Genomic DNA, 18,347 nt, shown 5'->3' with positions numbered 1-18,347 from the left:
CGGGAGAACCCCCTGCCTAGGGCCCTGACCTTGCCGTTGTGCACTCCTTGATGGCAGCCTGTCCCTCTGCCAAAGATGAAAGCCGCCTTGAGTCTCAGGAAGGGTTTACAAAGCCCTAGAGGGTTTGCCGTCTTTCATCTGCCGGTGACCTGAACCACCCAGATTTTTCAAGGAGGAGGGTAGATTGGGCAACCGCAGCTCCCGTGCTCTCTCTCCACAGTGCGCGGCTTTCCCTCTGAGAAGGACTTTGAGGACTACATTAGGTATGACAACCGCTCGTCCAGCGTGCTGGCCGCCGTGGTCTTCGAGCACCCCTTCAACCACAGCAAGGAGCCCCTGCCGCTGGCGGTGAGACGTGCGGCCGGGCCAAGCAGTCGCAGCCCATCAGCAAGGCCTCCGCTTCCTCCCGCGTCACTAGTTCAACCTGTAAAAGGCACTGCTTTCCCTTAAACCTCTGCCTGCCTGCGAGTAAATAGCAGTCTCTCCTTTGGGTCTGATAGCACCATCACAGTCCCTGCCAAGGGGACCCTGGTGACATTTTAACCCATGGGGCAGAACAGGTTAGAAAATGCACCTACCTGTGGCCGCCCCAAGCTCCTTACTGTTCCCTCATTTTATGAAAGACATTACTGGTCTCCAGGCCTCTGTGGACAGAGTCTGATAAGATAGATAAGGAAAGTAGCAGATATTTAGGACTTAAATACGATCTGGCAGAAAAAAGGAAAGAACGAAAGTGAGGTTTTTGCTTACCTGATGACATTAAAATTAGGAAGCCATCACGTCCATCTAGCATTGTGGTTGGTGGCCCGCCAGGGATCCTGAACGCTTGGTGGCATTTCACATTGGAATTAAGAGAGGAATGGCCGAGAACCACCCCCCAAAAGGGGCCCCTGTGTGGCTCCCTGCTCCTGCTGGGACAGGGACCACTCAGTGTGACATTCCGGGGCCCACGGGAGATTCTCAGAGGCGGGGGAGTGGTGAGTTCTCGGCCGTGACAGCCTTGGTGGTGACAGCCCCCCAAGCACTCTCCCACTCCACCTTGTTGTTTGCTCCTCTGTCTGGATCTCTCGGAACAGCTGGTTTTCTCTTTGTTTCCACAGGTGAAATATCACCTACGGTTCAGTTACACACGGAGAAATTACATGTGGACCCAAACAGGCTCCTTTTTCCTGAAAGAGACAGAAGGCTGGCACACTACTTCCCTTTTCCCGCTTTTCCCAAACCCAGGGCCAAGGGAACCTACATCCCCTGATGGCGGAGAACCTGGTGAGAAGCTCGGTTAGGGTTCATGTTACCAGCCCGGGGTGTTGACTAGTGACAGTGACATGGCGGCAGCCCCACCTTTCTAAAGTATTTCTTGAAGAAATACTTTCGGAACATTTACTCTTGTTTATAGGAAAAGTAAAACACCAGCATAACTGGTTTCTAAAAGACTAAAATAATCCTTGAAGATAGCGAAGGCCCTCTCCCTATATCCTCGAAGACGTGCTCTTGAATGAAACATTTGTATTTCGGCTTTTTTTTTTTTTTTTGTGAGATGGAGTCTGTCTCTGTCGCCCAGGCTGGAGTGCGGTGGCACAATCTTGGCTCACTGCAAGCTCCGCCTCCCGGGTTCACGCCATTCTCCTGCCTCAGCCTCCCGAGTAACTTGAACTACAGGCGCCCGCCACCACGCCCGGCTAATTTTTTGTATTTTTAGTAGAGATGGGGTTTCACTGTGTTAGCCAGGATGGTCTCAATCTCCTGACCTTGTGATCCACCCGCCTCGGCCTCCCAGAGTGCTGGGACTACAAGCGTGAGCCACCGCACCTGGCCTATTTTTTTTTTTTTTTTTTTTAGACAAGATCTTGCTCTGTCGCCAGGCTGGAGTGCAGTGGCGCAACGTCGGCTCACTGCAACCTCTGCGTCCCGGGTTCAAGCAATTCTCCTGCCTCAGCCTCCCAAGTAGCTGGGACTACAGGCACACACCACCATGCCCAGCTAATTTTTGTATTTTTAGTAGAGATGGGGTTTCACCATGTTGACCAGGATGGTCTCGATCTCTTGATCTCATGATCCACCCGCCTCGGCCTCCCAAAGTTCTGAGATTACAGGCATGAGCCACTGCGCCTAGCTGTATTTTAGCTTTTAAAAGCTTCAGTTTGAGTCCTTGGGGCTTGGTTTACATTTTCCTTTTCTTCCTGGCCTTCTCTGTGTACAGACTGACTGGCATTTGTAGCTCCGTGGTCCTTGTGTACCTGATCCATGGTTTGATGGAATCAGTGTGGTGTTCATGGAAGCCAGATCTTGGTTACTCTGATGCCCCATCAGTGTGTGTCTTCGTGTGGACGTGGCAAGCGGTTGGAATATGTGCCTCCTCTGAAGCACAGTCTTGTCTTGAAACTGAACTAGGGACAGCCAAGAAGTGACTTGGATACAGGCCTAGGCTTAGCTGTCAGGCCAGGCAAGACCCGACTACAGGTTCTGGGTGGAAGTCCAGGGTGTTCTGGAGAACGCCGTATTTCACGGGTCTGGCAGGAGGCAGAACTCATGGAAGTTTGCCATGAAAGTCACAGCAATGTCCCGTCCCTCCATGAGGCTTGACTCTGAGACACAAGCACCAGGCAGGCAGGAGGCAGCATGCATGCAGCCAGCGCTTAGCGATGTCACTTACTGGTGCCAGGGCTGCCACCAGGCTAATGCTTTAGGGCAAGATTTTACATCTAGAAAAGGAACTAAGGTGAACAAGACCTGGCATGGGATGTGCGAGGTCCCAGAGCAAGGCCTTTGATAGGTCACCCAGCCTGGGGCTCAGGAGAAGCTATGTCCGGCTGTCACACATGATGCTTGCTGCCTGCAGCAGGGGACTGCAGTGGGGGACACTGGCTGCTGAGACCGGGGACTGGGCAGGAGTTCATCAGCTCCCTCCTGTTTTTGGGGAACAATTCCCTAAGCTTGGAAGCAAGAGAAAAGCAATCTCAAAGGAAAAGACTGACAGATTTCAGCATGTACAAACTGAAAATTTGCCCAACATGAAAAGGCCTAACGGTGATTTAAAAAAAAAAAAAAAAACACGTAGCAGACTGGGGAAAACCTTTGTGGCAAATGACACAGAGCAAATATCTTTTGTTAGAAAAAAACGTTTTGTTACTAAGAATAGTTGATTAGTCCTCAGCAAGGCAGAGAACCTGAGGGGGAAGAAAAGTTGGCTGGAAAAACCAGCTCCTAGGAAAGCCCCAGGAAATAGAACGTGTGTGAGACTGGCATGGCGCAGGGACTGGTCAATTGTAGCCCCAGTTTTGCCTCCAGATGTCCATGCCTTACACCTACTAATACGCCTGATGAGAATTCAGCCCTCACGGCTGGGCACAGTGGCTCACACCTGTCATCCCAGCGTTGGGAAGCTGAAGCAGGCGGATCACCTGAGATGAGAAGTTTGAGACCAGCCTGGCTGGCCAACATAGTGAAACCTCGTCCCTACTAAAAATACAAAAAAAAAAAAAAAAAGCCAGGCATGGTGGCGGGCACCTATAATCCCAGCTACTTGGGAGGCTGAGGCAGGAGAATTGCTTGAACCCAGGAGGCAGAGGTTGCAGTGAGCTGAGATCGTGCCACTGCACTCTAGCCTGAGTGAGAAAGCGAGACTCTGTCTCAAAAAAAAAAAAAAAAAGGCCAGGCGTGGTGACTCACGCCTGTAATCCTAGCTCGTTGGGAGGCTGAGGCGGATGGTTCATGAGGTCAGGAGATCGAGTCATCCTAGCTAACATGGTGAAACCCTGTCTCTAATAAAAATACAAAAAATTTAGCTGGGTGTGGTGGCGGGTGCCTGTAGTTCCAGCTGGGTGTGGTGGCGGGTGCCTGTAGTTCCAGCTACTGGGGGGGGCTGAGTCAGGAGAATCGCTTTAACCTGGGAGGTTGAGGTTGTAGTGAGTGAAGATCGTGCCACTGCACTCCAGCCTGGGCCACAGAGCAAGACTCCATCTCGGGGAGAAAAAAAAAAAAGTGATCATGTGTGTGATTTTTTTTTTTTTTTTTTTTTTGAGACGGAGTCTTGCTCTGCCGCCCAGGGTGGAGTGCAGTGGCCGGATCTCAAGGCTGGAGTGCAGTGGCCGGATCTCAGCTCACTGCAAGCTCCGCTTCCCGGGTTCACGCCATTCTCCTGCCTCAGCCTCCCGAGTAGCTGGGACTACAGGCGCCCGCCACCTCGCCCGGCTAGTTTTTTTTTTTAGTAGAGACAGGGTTTCACCGTGTCAGCCAGGATGGTCTCGATCTCCTGACCTCGTGATCCGCCCGTCTCGGCCTCCCAAAGTGCTGGGAATGTGTGTGATTTTTTTGTGTGTTGCGTTAGTTACAGAGTGGAAGTGACAATCACATCACTCTTCTCATTTGCTGTCAGTGTGTGGTGCATTTCCTTCCTTCTCCCGTGTTACCACTGAGCCGCCATGGGGGTCCTGAGCCGAAGTCACTCTGTTGCCCCAAGCATCCCTTTCCCCATGGACCCCACGCACATGGCCCTCTGCCCTCAAGAGCAGCTCCTTGAGGTGGCTGGGCCATCTTCTGCTCCTGCACCCAGGGTACATCCGGGAAGGCTTCCTGGCTGTGCAGCATGCTGTGGACCGGGCCATCATGCAGTACCATGCTGATGCTGCCACACGCCAGCTGTTCCAGAGACTGACGGTGACCATCAAGAGGTTCCCGTACCCGCCGTTCATTGCAGACCCCTTCCTCGTGGCCATCCAGTACCAGCTGCCCCTGCTGCTGCTGCTCAGCTTCACCTACACTGCGCTCACCATTGCCCGTGCTGTCGTGCAGGAGAAAGAAAGGAGGCTGAAGGTGACTGCCCGCATTGACTTCCCAACACTCTAGAAACCGCGCTGTCCTGGGGAGGCCATGTCCAAGGGCTTGGTGTTTTGGTATTAATTTTTCTTTTTTTGTTTTTGTTTTTGTTTTTTTGAGACAGAGTCTCGCTCTGTGTCCCAGGCTGGAGTGCAGTAGCGCGCGGTCTCTGCTCACTGCAAGCTCTGCCTCCAGGGTTCACGCCATTCTCCTGCCTCAGCCTCCTGAGTAGCTGGGACTACAGGCGCCCACCACCACGCCCAGATAATTTTTTGTATTTTCAGTAGAGACAGGGTTTCACCGTGTTAGCCAGGATAGTCTCAATCTCCTGACCTCATGATCCGCCCACCTTGGCCTCCCAAAGTGCTGGGATTACAGACATGAGGCACCGCGCCTGGCCTAGTATTATTTTTTCTTAGAGACAGGGTCTCGCTCTGCCACCCAGGCTCGAGTGCAGGGGTGCAAACACTGCTCAGTGCAGCCTCAACCTCCCCTTGCTCAAGTGATCTTCCCACCTCCACCTGCCAAGTAGCTGGGACTACAGGTGTGCACCACCACAGCCAGCTCATTTTTTTTTGTTGCAGAGGTGGAAGTCTTTCTATATTGCCAAGGCTGGTCTCAAACTCTTGGCCTCAAGAAATTCTCCCATTTCAGCCTCCCATCTCAGCCTGCCATAGTGCTGGGATTACAGGCATGAGCTGTTGCACCTGGCCAGGGGCTCATTTTGAGGCTGCCTGGTTGTTGATCTGCTTGGTGCCATAAATAACTTTCATAAAACTGTGCAGCATTGAGGGAGTCAGCAGTGGGCTATAAAATGATTCTGAAAAAAATTGTTTGCACATAGACTTGTATAGATACACAGATCAAACAAATAGGGCAAAACGTGAAACTGAACCCAAGCAGTGGCAATGTGAGAGACTATCGTGCTCCTCTTCTCGCTGTTCCGGAGGTCAGAAATGATGCATAAGAAAGGGCTAACCCTGGGCATTGGCACACACCTGTAATCCCAGTACTTTGGGTTGAGGCAGGTGGATCACTTGAGGTCAGGAGTTCAAGACCAGCCCGGAAAACATGGTGAAACCCCGTCTCTACTAAAAATACAAAAATTAGCCAGGCGTGGTAGCGTGCACCTGTAATCCCAGCTGCTCGGGAGGCTGAGGCATGATAATCGCTTGAACCCAGGAGGTGGAGGTTACAGTGAGCCGAGATCGTGCCACTGCACTCCAGCCTGGGCAGCAGAGCAAGACTCCAAGAAAGAAAGAAAAAGAGAGAAAGAGAGGAGAGAGAGAGAGAAAGAAAACAGAAAAAAGGAAGGAAAGAAGGAGAGAGAAAGCAAAGAAAAAGAGAGAAAAGAAAAGAAAGAAAAAAAAGAAAAATGAAATGAAAGAAGGAGGGAGGGAAGGAAGGAAGGAAGGAGCTAAATTTTTAACTTTATTTTTAATTAACTTCAGTTGAAACGGCCACACCCGGCTGCTGGCTGCCATATTGGTCAGTGTGACCGCCCCAGGACTGCCCAGGCACTTTTGGTCAGTGGAGGAACTGGGTTTCCTCATCACCACTCCTGACTCCTTGGTGGGGCAGGTGAGGAAGGAAGGTGTGGTCACAGCCGTCCCATCACTGCGCCTCTTCCTTCTCTGCAGAGGTTCTGGGCCCCTCCTTTCAGAGTAGGGGAGGACAAGGGAATGAATGGCTATAGCATCCACAGCTATGGTCTGATCTGCTGTCACGTCTCATGGCCAAGGAGGCTGGTGTTGATGTGGTTGGGAACATGGCACAGCTTCGGGGGACAATCTCAAGTACCAAGAAAGACTGGGGAGCATGCGCTGGGAGTGTGGAATCACTCCACAGAATAGAAGGCTGGCCGGGTGCAGTGGCTCATACCTGTAATCCCAGCACTTTGGGAGACTGAGGCAGGCAGATCACTTGAGCCCAGGAGTTTGAGCAAGATGAGCCTGGCGGACATAGTAAGACCCTGTCTCTACCAACAAATTTTTAAAAGGAACCGGGCATGGTGGCAGCCATCAGTAGTCCCAGCTACTCAGAAGGGTGAGATGGGAGGCTCGCTCGAGTCCAGGAGTTCAAGGCTGCAGTGAGCTGTGACTGTACCACTGCACTCCAGCCTGGGTGACACGGCGAGACCCTGTCTCCAAAAAAAACGGAAGCGGAACAGTAGGAGAGGGCAGTTTTATTTTCCACTCGAGGTTAAACGTTGTCGAATGCGGGGCTGCTGGGACAGTCGGACTCAGGCCTGCTGCCGTCCAGCCTGGCACATGCCATCCTGGCGGGCAGTGGCAGGCCCCCAGCAGCGTGGCAGCTTCTCTCCCCAGGAGTACATGCGCATGATGGGGCTCAGCAGCTGGCTGCACTGGAGTGCCTGGTTCCTCTTATTCTTCCTCTTCCTCCTCATCGCTGCCTCCTTCATGACCCTGCTCTTCTGTGTCAAGGTGAGCGTGGCGTCGGTGGGGCTCTGGGGAGGACGGGGAGAGCCAGGGTACCCCAGGAGGGCCCTCTTGGGAAGAACTCTGTGGTCAGCGACTTCAGAGAGAGTCTGTCCCTCGTCGGGGGGAGGAGCGGTAGGTGTCCCACTCCTCTTGGTGGAGCCAGGTCCCTGTGAGCAGGGATGGTCAGGAGTCCTGCTGGTCCACCTCCGCCGGCCTGCCCCGCCTGACTCCTGCCTGCGTCCTGCAGGTGAAGCCGGATGTAGCCGTGCTGTCCCGCAGCGACCCCTCCCTGGTGCTGGCCTTCCTGCTGTGCTTCGCCATCTCTACCATCTCCTTCAGCTTCATGGTCAGCACCTTCTTCAGCAAAGGTGAGTCCCAGTCATCGGGCAGAGTGGGGTTGCCAAGAGGCCAAAGGCCATCTGCATGGAAATAACCCAGAGGCTGTGATCGGAAGGGAGAGGGGCCTGGTGGACCTGCCCAGGAAGGAGTTGACCAGGGGAAAGTTGGACTGGGAGGAGGAGAGTCAGCGTAATTTAGGGAGAAGGAGAATTCAGAGAAGGTAGGTGTGTGGCCGGCCATGCCGAGTGCTGTCCAGCTGCCCAAAGGGACTGTGAGCCGAAAGGACAGTGAGCCCAGCTGTGCGCAGAGCCTTGCGGTGACAGTTACGCTGAAGGTAGTTTCTCGTGTCTGGATTGTGTGTGTTCACTTTGTTATCGTTCTCCTTTGCTGCTTTCTTTTCCTTTCCTGCCTTCTGTTGGGCTGATAAAGTCTCCTCTCGTGCCTTTTACCTCGGATGGTTCAGAGGTTATAAGCTGTGTTTCTCTTTCTTTAGTGATCGCCTTTAATGTTTCACTTAATTACTTACCTCTAAAATTCCAAAAAGTGAAGTTATTCAGTACGCCCAGCCTCCTCCCAGATAAAACTCCAACCTCACCACCACTGTAAGTACTTATTAGAGGTTCCCTTTTTTTTTTTTTTTTTTTTTTTTTTTTTTAGTTGAGACAGTGTTGCTCTGTTGCTCAGTCTGGAGTACAGTAGTGTGATCTCAGCTCACTGCAATCTCTGCCTCTGGGGTTGAAGTGATTCCTGTGTCTCAGCCTTCTGAGTAGCTGGGATTACAGGCACACGCCGCCATGACTGGCAAATTTTTTTTTTCTTTTTTTTTTGCGTTTTTAGTAGAGACGGAGTTTCACCATGTTGTCCAGGCTGGTCTTGAACTCCTGACCTCAAGTGATCCACCTTTCTTGGCCTCCCAAAGTGCTGGGATTACAGGTTGAGCCACTGCGCTTGGCCCTTTTTTTTTTTTTTTTTGAGATTGCCTCTTATTCTGTTGCCCAGGCTGGAGTACAGTGGCACAGACACAGCTCACTGCAGCCTTGAACTGCTGGGCTCAAGCTGTCTTCCGGCCTCAGCCTTCTGAGTAGCTCGGACCACCAGTACGTGCCACCACACCTAGCTTTTTTTTTTTTTTTTTTTTTTTTTGAGACGGAGTCTCGCTCTGTCACCCAGGCTGGAGTGCAGTGGCCGGATCTCAGCTCACTGCAAGCTCCGCCCCCCGGGTTCACGCCATTCTCCTGCCTCAGCCTCCCGAGTAGCTGGGACTATAGGCGCCCGCCACCTCGCCCGGCTAGTTTTTTGTATTTTTTAGTAGAGATGGGGTTTCACCGTGTTAGTCAGGATGGTCTCGATCTCCTGACCTCGTGATCCACCCGTCTTGGCCTCCCAAAGTGCTGGGATTACAGGCGTGAGCCACCGCGCCCGGCCAGCTTTTTTTTTTTTTTTTTTTAGAGATGAGTTCTCACCATGTTTCCCAGGCTGGTCTGGAACTCCTGATCTCAAGTGATCCTCCTACCTCAGCCTCTCAAAGCATTGGGATTACAGGTGTGAGCCAACATGCCTGACCTCCTAACTTTTATTGTTGTCTAGTTTGTTTTATCATTTAAGAAAACCTAAGTGACCAGGGATGGTAGCTCACACCTGTAATCCCAGCACTTTAGAAGGCCAAGGCAGGAGGATCACTTGAGCCCAGGAGTTTAAGACCAGCCTAGGCAACATGGAAAAACCCTCTAAAAAAAAAGTTTAAAAATTAGCCAGGTGACCGGGCGCAGTGGCTCACGCCTGTAATCCCAGCACTTTGGGAGGCCAAGGAGGGCGGATCATGAGGTCAGGAAATGGAGACCACCCTGGCTAACACAGTGAAACTCCATCTCTACTAAAAATACAAAAAATTAGCCAGGCATGGTGGCGGCGCCTATAGTCCCAGCTACTCGGGAGGCTGAGGCAGGAGAATGGCGTGAGCCAGGGAGGTGGAGCTTGCAGTGAGCCAAGATCGCGCCACTGCACTCCAGCCTGGGCGACAGCGAGACTCCTTCTCAAATAAATAAATAAATAAATAAAATAAAAATTAGCCAGGTGTGGTGGCACAGCCCTGTGGTCCTAGCTACTTGGGAGGCTGAGATGGGAGGATTGCCTAAGCCCAGGAGGCAGATGTTGAAGTGAGCTGAGTTTGTAACACTGCATTCCAGCTTGGGTAATGAGAGGGACCCTATCTCAAAAAAAAAAAAATCATAAACAGTTGTTTCCTATGTGCCATTCCTGTGCTTTACCAACATATTTGATGTGCATGTGATTTTCGTGTACCCAGCGTTTTTAGAGTCACTCTTCTCTGTGTCGAAGCACATCTTTGAGTAGTTCTTCTAGTAGGTATTGGTGAGTGGTCGATGCTTTTCACTTTGTACGTCCAAAGGTGTCTTTATTTTGCCCTCACTCCTGTATAGTATTTTAGCTGCCTGTGAAATTCTCCACAGATAGGTACTCTCCCTTGGCAATTTTATAATGTTATCTTATTGCCATCTGATACTCATTGTTGGTGGGAAGTTTGCTGAAAGTCTAGGTGTGATTTTTCTTTATGAACATTTCGATCTGAGGGCTCATGTGTCTTTGGTTAGAATTTCAATGAGATTTCTGGTAGTATCTCATCAGACTGCTCTGTGTGTGTGTGTGTGTGTGTGTGTGTAAAATCCATACAATTTATGGCCGGACGCCGTCTCACGCCTGTAATCCCAGCACTTTGAGAGGCTGAGGCGGGTGAATCATGAGGTCAGAAGATCGAGACCATCCTGGCCACCATGGTGAAACCTCATCTCTCCAAAAAAAAAAAAAAAATGCAAAAATTAGCCGGGCGTGATTGTAATGGCGGGCACCTGTAGTCCCAGCTACTCGGGAGGCTGAGGCAGGAGAATCGCTTGAACCCGGGAGGCAGAGGTTGTGGTGAGCCAAGATCACGCCACTGCACTCCAGCCTGGGCAACAAGAGCAAAACTTGGTCTCAAAAAAAAAGAAAAAATTACCACTGTGGCCGATTTAAGTATTCACGTCGTTGTGCAGCCACCCCCATGTCCACCTTCAGAATAGTTTTCATGTTTCCCGACTGAAACTCAGTCCCTGTGAAACACTGACTCCCCCGCCCCCATTCCCTGGAAACCAGCCTCCTACTTCCTGTCCCTATGAGTTTGATGACTCTAGGGACTTCATGTAAGAGGAATCGTACAGTGTTTATATGCTGTGCCTGGCTTATTTCACTGAGCATAGCATCCCCAAGGTTCCTCTGTGTTGAAGTCTGAATTCCCCTCCTTTTCAAGACTAGATGATATTCCATAGTATAGATGGGCCACATTTTGTTTACTTGTTCATCTGTCGACGGACTCTTGGGTGCCCCTACTTTGTGGCTGTTATGAGTGTGCTGTGCTGGACACGGGTCCCTGCTTTTAATTCTTTGGGTGTACACCCAGAAGTGAAGTTGCTGAATCCTATGGCAATTCCGTGTTTAACTTTTGAGAAACTGCCAGACTGTCTTTCCTGCACTGTCTGTACCTCTTGGTATTCCCACCAGCAGTGCACAGGTTGCCAGCCTCCTGCATCCTCCTGAACACCTGTTGTTTTCTGATTGATTGTTTTTTATAGTCACCATCCTAATGGGTGTGAGGAGGTATCTCTCAGTCTTTCACATCTCTTAAGTACTTTTTTTTTCTTTTTGTTTTGAGACGGAGTGTCGCTCTGTTGCCCAGGCTGAGTACAGTGGCACAATTGGCTCACTGCAACCTCCGCCTCCCGGATTCAAGCGATTCTCCTGCCTCAGCCTCCCAAATAGCTGGGATTACAGGCTCCTGCCACCATGCCTGGCTAATTTTTGTATTTTTAGTAGAAACTGGGTTTTGCCATGTTGTCCAGGCTGGTCTCAAACTCCTGACCTCAAGTGATCCTCCCACCTCCGTCTCCCAGAGTGCTGGGATTATAGGCATGAGCCACCATGCCTGGCTTCTTAATTTCTTTTTCTTTTTAACTATAACAACCCCCTTTCTTCTTCTTCTTTTTTTTTTTTTTCTGACAGAGTCTCACTCTGTCGCCCAGGCTGGAGTCTCGCTTTGTCGCCCAGGCTGGAGTGCAGTGGTGCGATCTCCGGTCATTGCCAGCTCCGCCACCTCCCCGGTTAACGCCATTCTCCTGCCTCAGCCTCCCTAGAAGCTGGGACTACAGGCGCCCGCCACCACGCCTGGCTAATTTTTTTGTATTTTCAGTAGAGACAGGGTTTCACCGTGTTTGCCAGGATGGTCTCGATCTCCTGACCTCGTGATCCACCAGCCTCAGCCTCCCAAAGTGCTGGGATTACAGGCGTGAGCCACTGCGCCCAGCCTCCTTAATAATTTTTAAGGATAAAAAAGGGTCTTAAGACCAAAGATTTTGATGGCCAGGCACGGTGGCTCAGACGTGTAATCCCAACACTTTGGGAGGCCGAGGCAGGAGGATCCCTTGGGCCTAGGAGCATTAGACTAGCCCTGACAAAGTAGGGAGACCCATCTCTATAAAAAAAAATTTAAAAATTAGCTAGGCATGGTACTGCATGCCTGTTGGTCCCAGCTACTCTCCCTAGCTGGAGGTGGGAGGACCTCGGGCCCAGGAGGTAGAGGCTACAGTGAGCCCCACTGTACTCCAGCCTAGGTGACAGAGGGAAATTCAATCTCAAAAGGAAAAAAAAAAAAAGAAAGAAAACCAAAGAGTTTGAGCACTGCTGGCATGGACAGAAAGCATGCCCATCTCTCCGCTCTCAGTAACCCACTCACTCACGTCTTCCGGGTCCTTCTCACACGTCACCTCCTCGAAGCCTTTCCGGCTGTCGGGAGCCTCTTCTCCCATCCTGCGCCTCCTTGCTGCATCCAGCATGTGTCTCCATCCAGCACACCTTGCTCTCTGTCTCCCTGCTAGATTCCAGGCATGGGAGGGGAGGGGTTTTCTCTGTTTTATGTGGGGCTGCCTCCCTCGTGCCTGGAAAAGAGTGGGTGCTCAGCGCATGTCTGACGAATGAATGAATGAATGAAAGAGAGAGATCCGGCAGCCCAGGCAGAAATGGGGCTTAGGCGGGAATCAGGGGCTTGGGATCAGCCACGTCAGGTGTGCGGTGTCAGGGAGGCAGCTGGATGGGAGGCAGAGGAGGGGCTGGAGCTGTTGGTGTGGGGGTCCCTGGGATGGGGGCACCACTTGGAGAAGAGGCTGCTGGCCACGCCTGATGTCCCCACCCGTGCCGGGGCTTGTGTCTCGTGTGGACGGCAGGTGCCGGGAGCAGGTTGGGTGGCTCGGCCCCAGGAGGAGGGGCTTCCCTGTACCCCTGGGAGCCCAAGCCCCTTCTGAGGGCACTGACGCTCATGCCCCCCGGGTCTTCCAACACCTGCAGCCAACATGGCAGCAGCCTTCGGCGGTTTTCTCTACTTCTTCACCTACATCCCCTACTTCTTCGTGGCCCCTCGGTACAACTGGATGACTCTGAGCCAGAAGCTCTGCTCCTGCCTCCTGTCCAACGTTGCCATGGCAATGGGAGCCCAGCTCATCGGGAAATTTGAGGCGAAAGGTGAGTGTTTGCCTTGCCCAGCCTGTTCTTTCCGAATCAGTAACCTTCGAGAGCACCCAGACACAAGTGCCGCCAACAGCAAGGCTCCACCTGGGACGGTTGGTAGGCTGTTGGGACCGCTGAAGGCAGCAGCATCCGCAGACAGTGCTGAGTGTGGGCTGGGTAGCTGGGCACGGCCCCGGGCGAGGGAAGCTCAGCTGCATGGCACAGCCACAGGTGATGGGAGCCACAGGGCAGTGGGCCGAAGAAACCCAAAGCTCGGAGGACAAGAGGGTTGGAACATCCAGCAGCGCTGGCATCACACACATATCTGACTGATGCTTGGATCTAACTCAATGACCTGAGCCTCTTTGAGCTTTCATTTTTTTTTTTTTTAATTTTAAATATTTTATAGAGATGGGGTCTAACTATGTTGCTCAGCCTGGTTTCAAACTCCTGACCTCAAGCTATCCTCCTGCCTCAGCCTCCTGAATAGCCAGGATTACAGGTGTGAGCCACCACATCTGGCCTCTTCCAGCTTCCTGAGACATTCAAAATGATTATATCAGAGAGGCTGGGCACAGTGGCTCATGGCTGTAATCCCAGCACTTTGGGAGGCCGAGGTGGGCAGATCATGAGGTCAGGAGATCGAGACCATCCTGGCTAACACGGTGAAACCCTGTCTATACTAAAAACACAAAAAATTAGCTGGGCATGGTGGCGGGTGCCTGTAGTCCCAGCTACTTGGGAGGCTGAGACAGGAGAATGGCATGAACCCAGGAGGCGGAGCTTGCAGTGAGCTGAGATCATGCCACTGCACTCCAGCCTGGGCGACAGACTCCATCCCCAAAAAAAAAAAAAAATTACTACATCAGAGATCTCAGAGTCTAGGGTTTTAAGGACTTTTTTTTTTTTTTTGACAGAATCTCACTCTGTTTCCCAGGTTGGAGGGCACTGATGTGATCTTGGCTCACTGCAACCTCTGCCTATGGGCTCAAGTGATCGTCCCACCTCAGCCTCCCAAGTACCTGGGATCACAAGCATGCACCACCATGCCCGTCTAATTTTTTTGTATTTTTAGCAGAGGGGTTTTGCCATGTTGGCCAGGCTCGTCTTGAACTCTTGACCTCGTGACCTGCCCTTGGCCTCCCAAAGTGCTAAGATTATAGGTGTGAGCCACTGAGGCTGGCTGGTTTTGAGGGCTTCTGATGAACCACTGCTCTTAGTAAAGGGTAGAATTAGCATCTTCCCAGTGCTTTCTGCATTGACTAGTGATGGCAGCAGAGACGCCTGAGAGAGAAACAAATGATAAATGACAGCATTTTTTTTCTTTTCTTTTTTGTTTTTTGAGACAGGGTCTCACTGTGTCACCCAGCCTGGAGTGCAATGGCACCATCACGACTCACTTTTTTTCTTAATTTTTATGAAATTAATTAAGTAAAACACTTCGTTGGTCGGCCTTTGGCCTATGGGCTCTCATTCTGCAAAGCCCGCCATGGGCACCAAACCTGGCCTGAGACCTTCCAGTTAGGCCCCCTCCCAACATTGCTGCATTGGGGGTCAAGTCTCCAACACATGAATTTGGGGGGCCCAGTCAAGCCATGGCACCATGCAGTTCCTAGCTGCAGCTTGCAAAGGTCTGGGTCTGTGGAAGGAGGTGGGAGTGTCCAGTGTTGCTTTGTCTTTCATTAGAACGATTCTTTGCAGTCGGCAGTGTCTTCTGACACTTTAGCTTTTACATTATCTGTGTTTCCACGTTTCCTAGTGTGTTGATAAAATGTAGACTTTGTTCTTTTGCTTTCTTTTTAACAATTTTTTTTTAGACACAGGGTCTTACTCCATTGCCCAGGCTGGAGTGCAGTAGCATGATAATAGCTCACTGTAGCCTCGACTTTCCAGACTCAAGTGATCCTCCCACCTCAGCCTCCTGAGTAGCTGGGACCACAAGCACGTACCACCATACCTGGCTAATTTGTCTGTGTTGCCTAGGCTGGTCTCAAACTCCTGGCCTCAAGTAGTCCTCCTGTGTCAGCCTCCTAACGTGCTAGGATTACAGATGTGAGCCACCACACCCAGCTAGAGTGAATTTTCTTAAAACAGACAAATCTCTGGTTGTTTGAAAGTGCAAGCCGGGCACGGTGGCTCAAGCCTGTAATCCCAGCACTTTGGGAGGCTGAGACGGGCGGATCACAAGGTCAGGAGATCGAGACCATCCTGGCTAACACGGTGAAACCCCGTCTCTACTAAAAAATACAAAAAACTAGCCGGGTGAGGTGGCGGGCGCCTGTGGTCCCAGCTACTCCGGAGGCTGAGGCAGGAGAATGGCGGGAACCCGGGAGGCGGAGCTTGCAGTGAGCTGAGATCCGGCCACTGCACTCCAGCCTGGGCGACAGAGCCAGACTCAGTCTCAAAAAAAAAAAAAAAAGAAAGTGCAAATTCACCAGGGCTGGAGAGCATTATTTTCTTCGGGGTCCTTGGCCAAACAGAAGGTGTTTGGATACACAGATCCCCAGCGCTGTCAGGACTGCAATGTTGGCAAACCAGAGAGAAGATGAGAAACATGAGCTCCATTAAAGAGAGCTTTACACATGTTTGAAATATTTCTGTGATTAAAAAAGACTTACGGCCAAGGCAGGAAGAAGGAATTTGAGGCAGGAGTTTGAGACCAGCCTGGACAACATAGCAAGACCCCGTCACTACAAAATTAAAATGTGAAAAAAGAGTAATACTAGGCTGGATGGGGTGGCTCACACCTGTAATCCCAGCACTTTGGGAGGCCAAGGTGGGTAGATTACTCAAGGTCAGGAGTCCAAGACCAGCCTGGCCAACATGGCGAAACCCTGTCTCTACTAAAAACACAAAAATTGGTGGGGCATGGTGTCTCACGCCTGTAATCCCAGCACTTTGGGAGGCCGAGGCAGGCGGATGATGGGGTCAAGAGATCGAGACCATCCTGACCAACATGGCGAAACTCCATCTCTACTAAAAATACAGAAATTAGCTGGACGTGGTGGCGTGCTCCTGTAGTCCCAGCTACTCGGGAGGCTAAGGCAGGAGAACCACTTGAACACGGGAGGAGGAGGTTGCAGCGAGCCGAGATCGTGCCACTGCACTCCAGCCTGGCAACAGAGTGAGACTCCATCTAAAAAAAAAAAAATTAACCAGGTGTGGTGTCATGCTCCTGTAATCCCAGCTACTCTGAAGGCTGAGGCAGGAGAATCATTTGAACCGCGGAGGCAGAGGTTGCAGTGGGCCAAGGTCACACTACTGCACTCCAGCCTAGGCGACAGAGCAAGACTCCATCTCAAAAAAAAAAAAAGATCTATGCTAAATGCACATTGACCCACATTGGCCTTAGCGAAATCATAGATGTGGGTGCATATGTACGTGTGTACATATGTGCATATATGTCACAGATTAATTGCAGGTCCTTCTAGTCAGTGAATGAGCTGTTGCTAGTCTGTGACTTAATGATTTTGTAATCTGCATTTATCTTTCAGACTTGAAGAAAGCTGTCCAACTTGTTATAAAACCAGGAAGGGAAAAGGCATGCCGACCAAGCAGTGACCGTGCAAGGTCACACGTGCACACGCGTGCCACCAGGGGCTTCAGGGTCCCTGGGCCCCCAGCCTGCTGGCTTTCAGGCCACTTTCCTGGTGTGTCTTCCAGGCATGGGCATCCAGTGGCGAGACCTCCTGAGTCCCGTCAACGTGGACGACGACTTCTGCTTCGGGCAGGTGCTGGGGATGCTGCTGCTGGACTCTGTGCTTTATGGCCTGGTGACCTGGTACATGGAGGCTGTCTTCCCAGGGCAGTTCGGCGTGCCTCAGCCCTGGTACTTCTTCATCCTGGTGAGTTCTGATGCGCGGCTCCTGATCTGCCGCCTCTGTGAGTGCAGAGGTGTCCCCAGTGCCTGCTCAGGGACCCCTCCAAGTCCCCAGCATGCAGCGCCTGCGTGGGGCTGGGACACAGAACCCTGCCCTGTGCACAGGGAGTGGCGTGTCCCCGAGGGCCCTTGGGACTAGTTCACAGAGAGGTAAAGACCCACCATGCCCAAGAGAAATCCTTCTGCTCCAGAGCCTGACACAGGGGTGCAAAAAAAGGGCTGCTCTGGCCCCCTCTCTGCAAGACCCACGCACACAGCCTCTGCTGCCCACCTGCCTCCTCAACTCCTGCCTCTTTTCTCGTAAAAAGTATCTGATTGTGCTTTCTGCCTACAAAATCTGGCTTCTTATAAAAATGATCGCATTCCTGGAATCTGTAGCTCAGTCCTACTGGTGAGATGAACACTGTTGACATTTGGTATGTACTTTGCCGAGTTTCCTTCTCTTCACTTACTGTCATAGAGCACATATGGATGGACATACAGCATAGCTTCATTTGTTTTATAAAAATGTGATTGGAGGCCTGGTGTGGTGGCTCACGCCTGTAATCCCAGCACTTTGGGAGGCCAAGACAGGCGGATCACCTGAGGTCAGAAGTTTGAGACCAGCCTGGCCAACATGGCGAAACCCCGTTTCTACTAAAGAAATACAAAAAAAAAAAAAATTAGCTGGGTGTGGTGGCAGGCGTCTGTAACCCCAGCTACTCAGGAGGCTGGGGCAGGTAGAATTGCGTGAACCCGGGAGGCAGAGGTTGCAGTGAGCTGAGACCACACCATTACACTCCAACCTGGGCGACAGAGCGAGACTCCGTCTCAAAAAAAAAAAAACAAAAAAAAAAACAGTGGGATCGAGGTGGACACAGTTGCTCATCCCTGTAATCCCAGCACTTTGGGAGGCTGAGGTGGAAGGATGACTTGAGGCCAGGAGTTAGAGACCAGCCTGGGCAACATAGTGAAGCCCCCATCTCTACAAAATAAATAAAAAATAAAAAAAATTAGCCAGGTGGCACATGCCTGTGGTCCCCACTACTTGGGAGGCTGAGGCAGAAGAATCACTTGAGCCCAGGAGGTGGAGGCTGCAGTGAGCCGTGTTCACCACACTCCAACTTTGGTGACAAAATGAGAACCTGTCTCAAAAAAAAAAAAAAAAGAATCATATTGTTAAAAATGCTTAAAAGTTGCTTTTCTTAACCTAACAGTACAACTCAGATATCTTAAATACATATACGTATTTGTCTATTTATAAATATAGTTTTAAATTATCTAAACATATTGATAAATGTTGTTATATTTATAAATATATTTCTCTCTAAGTATATACCTTTTTA

The 18,347-nt window shown here is 51.1% G+C and overlaps 1 protein-coding gene across 9 annotated transcripts in view; it reads left to right on the top strand.

Annotated features, from left to right (window-relative positions):
- The window catches only part of ABCA3 (ATP binding cassette subfamily A member 3), a 60,043-nt gene that overhangs the window by 16,523 nt on the left and 25,173 nt on the right, over positions 1 to 18,347 (top strand). For 6 of the 9 annotated variants that reach the window (XR_013411320.1, XM_077985035.1, XM_077985038.1 and 3 more), the window contains 7 exons: positions 221 to 348; positions 1,101 to 1,266; positions 4,553 to 4,812; positions 7,143 to 7,259; positions 7,504 to 7,624; positions 12,984 to 13,157; positions 16,806 to 16,987. Coding sequence is in view for 8 of the 9 variants with exons in the window: in XM_077985035.1 (XP_077841161.1) it covers positions 221 to 348; positions 1,101 to 1,266; positions 4,553 to 4,812; positions 7,143 to 7,259; positions 7,504 to 7,624; positions 12,984 to 13,157; positions 16,806 to 16,987 (1,148 nt within the window). In the remaining variant the exon portion in view is untranslated. The remainder of the gene's footprint in view (positions 1 to 220; positions 349 to 1,100; positions 1,267 to 4,552; positions 4,813 to 7,142; positions 7,260 to 7,503; positions 7,625 to 12,983; positions 13,158 to 16,805; positions 16,988 to 18,347) is intronic. The other 3 variants (XM_077985041.1, XM_077985040.1, XM_077985039.1) reach the window with 2 other exon arrangements.

The sequence above is a fragment of the Macaca mulatta genome, chromosome 20, assembly GCF_049350105.2.
Source record: "Macaca mulatta isolate MMU2019108-1 chromosome 20, T2T-MMU8v2.0, whole genome shotgun sequence".
Taxonomy (NCBI): Eukaryota; Metazoa; Chordata; class Mammalia; order Primates; family Cercopithecidae; genus Macaca; species Macaca mulatta.
This window is presented reverse-complemented; position numbering and strand designations above follow the sequence as displayed.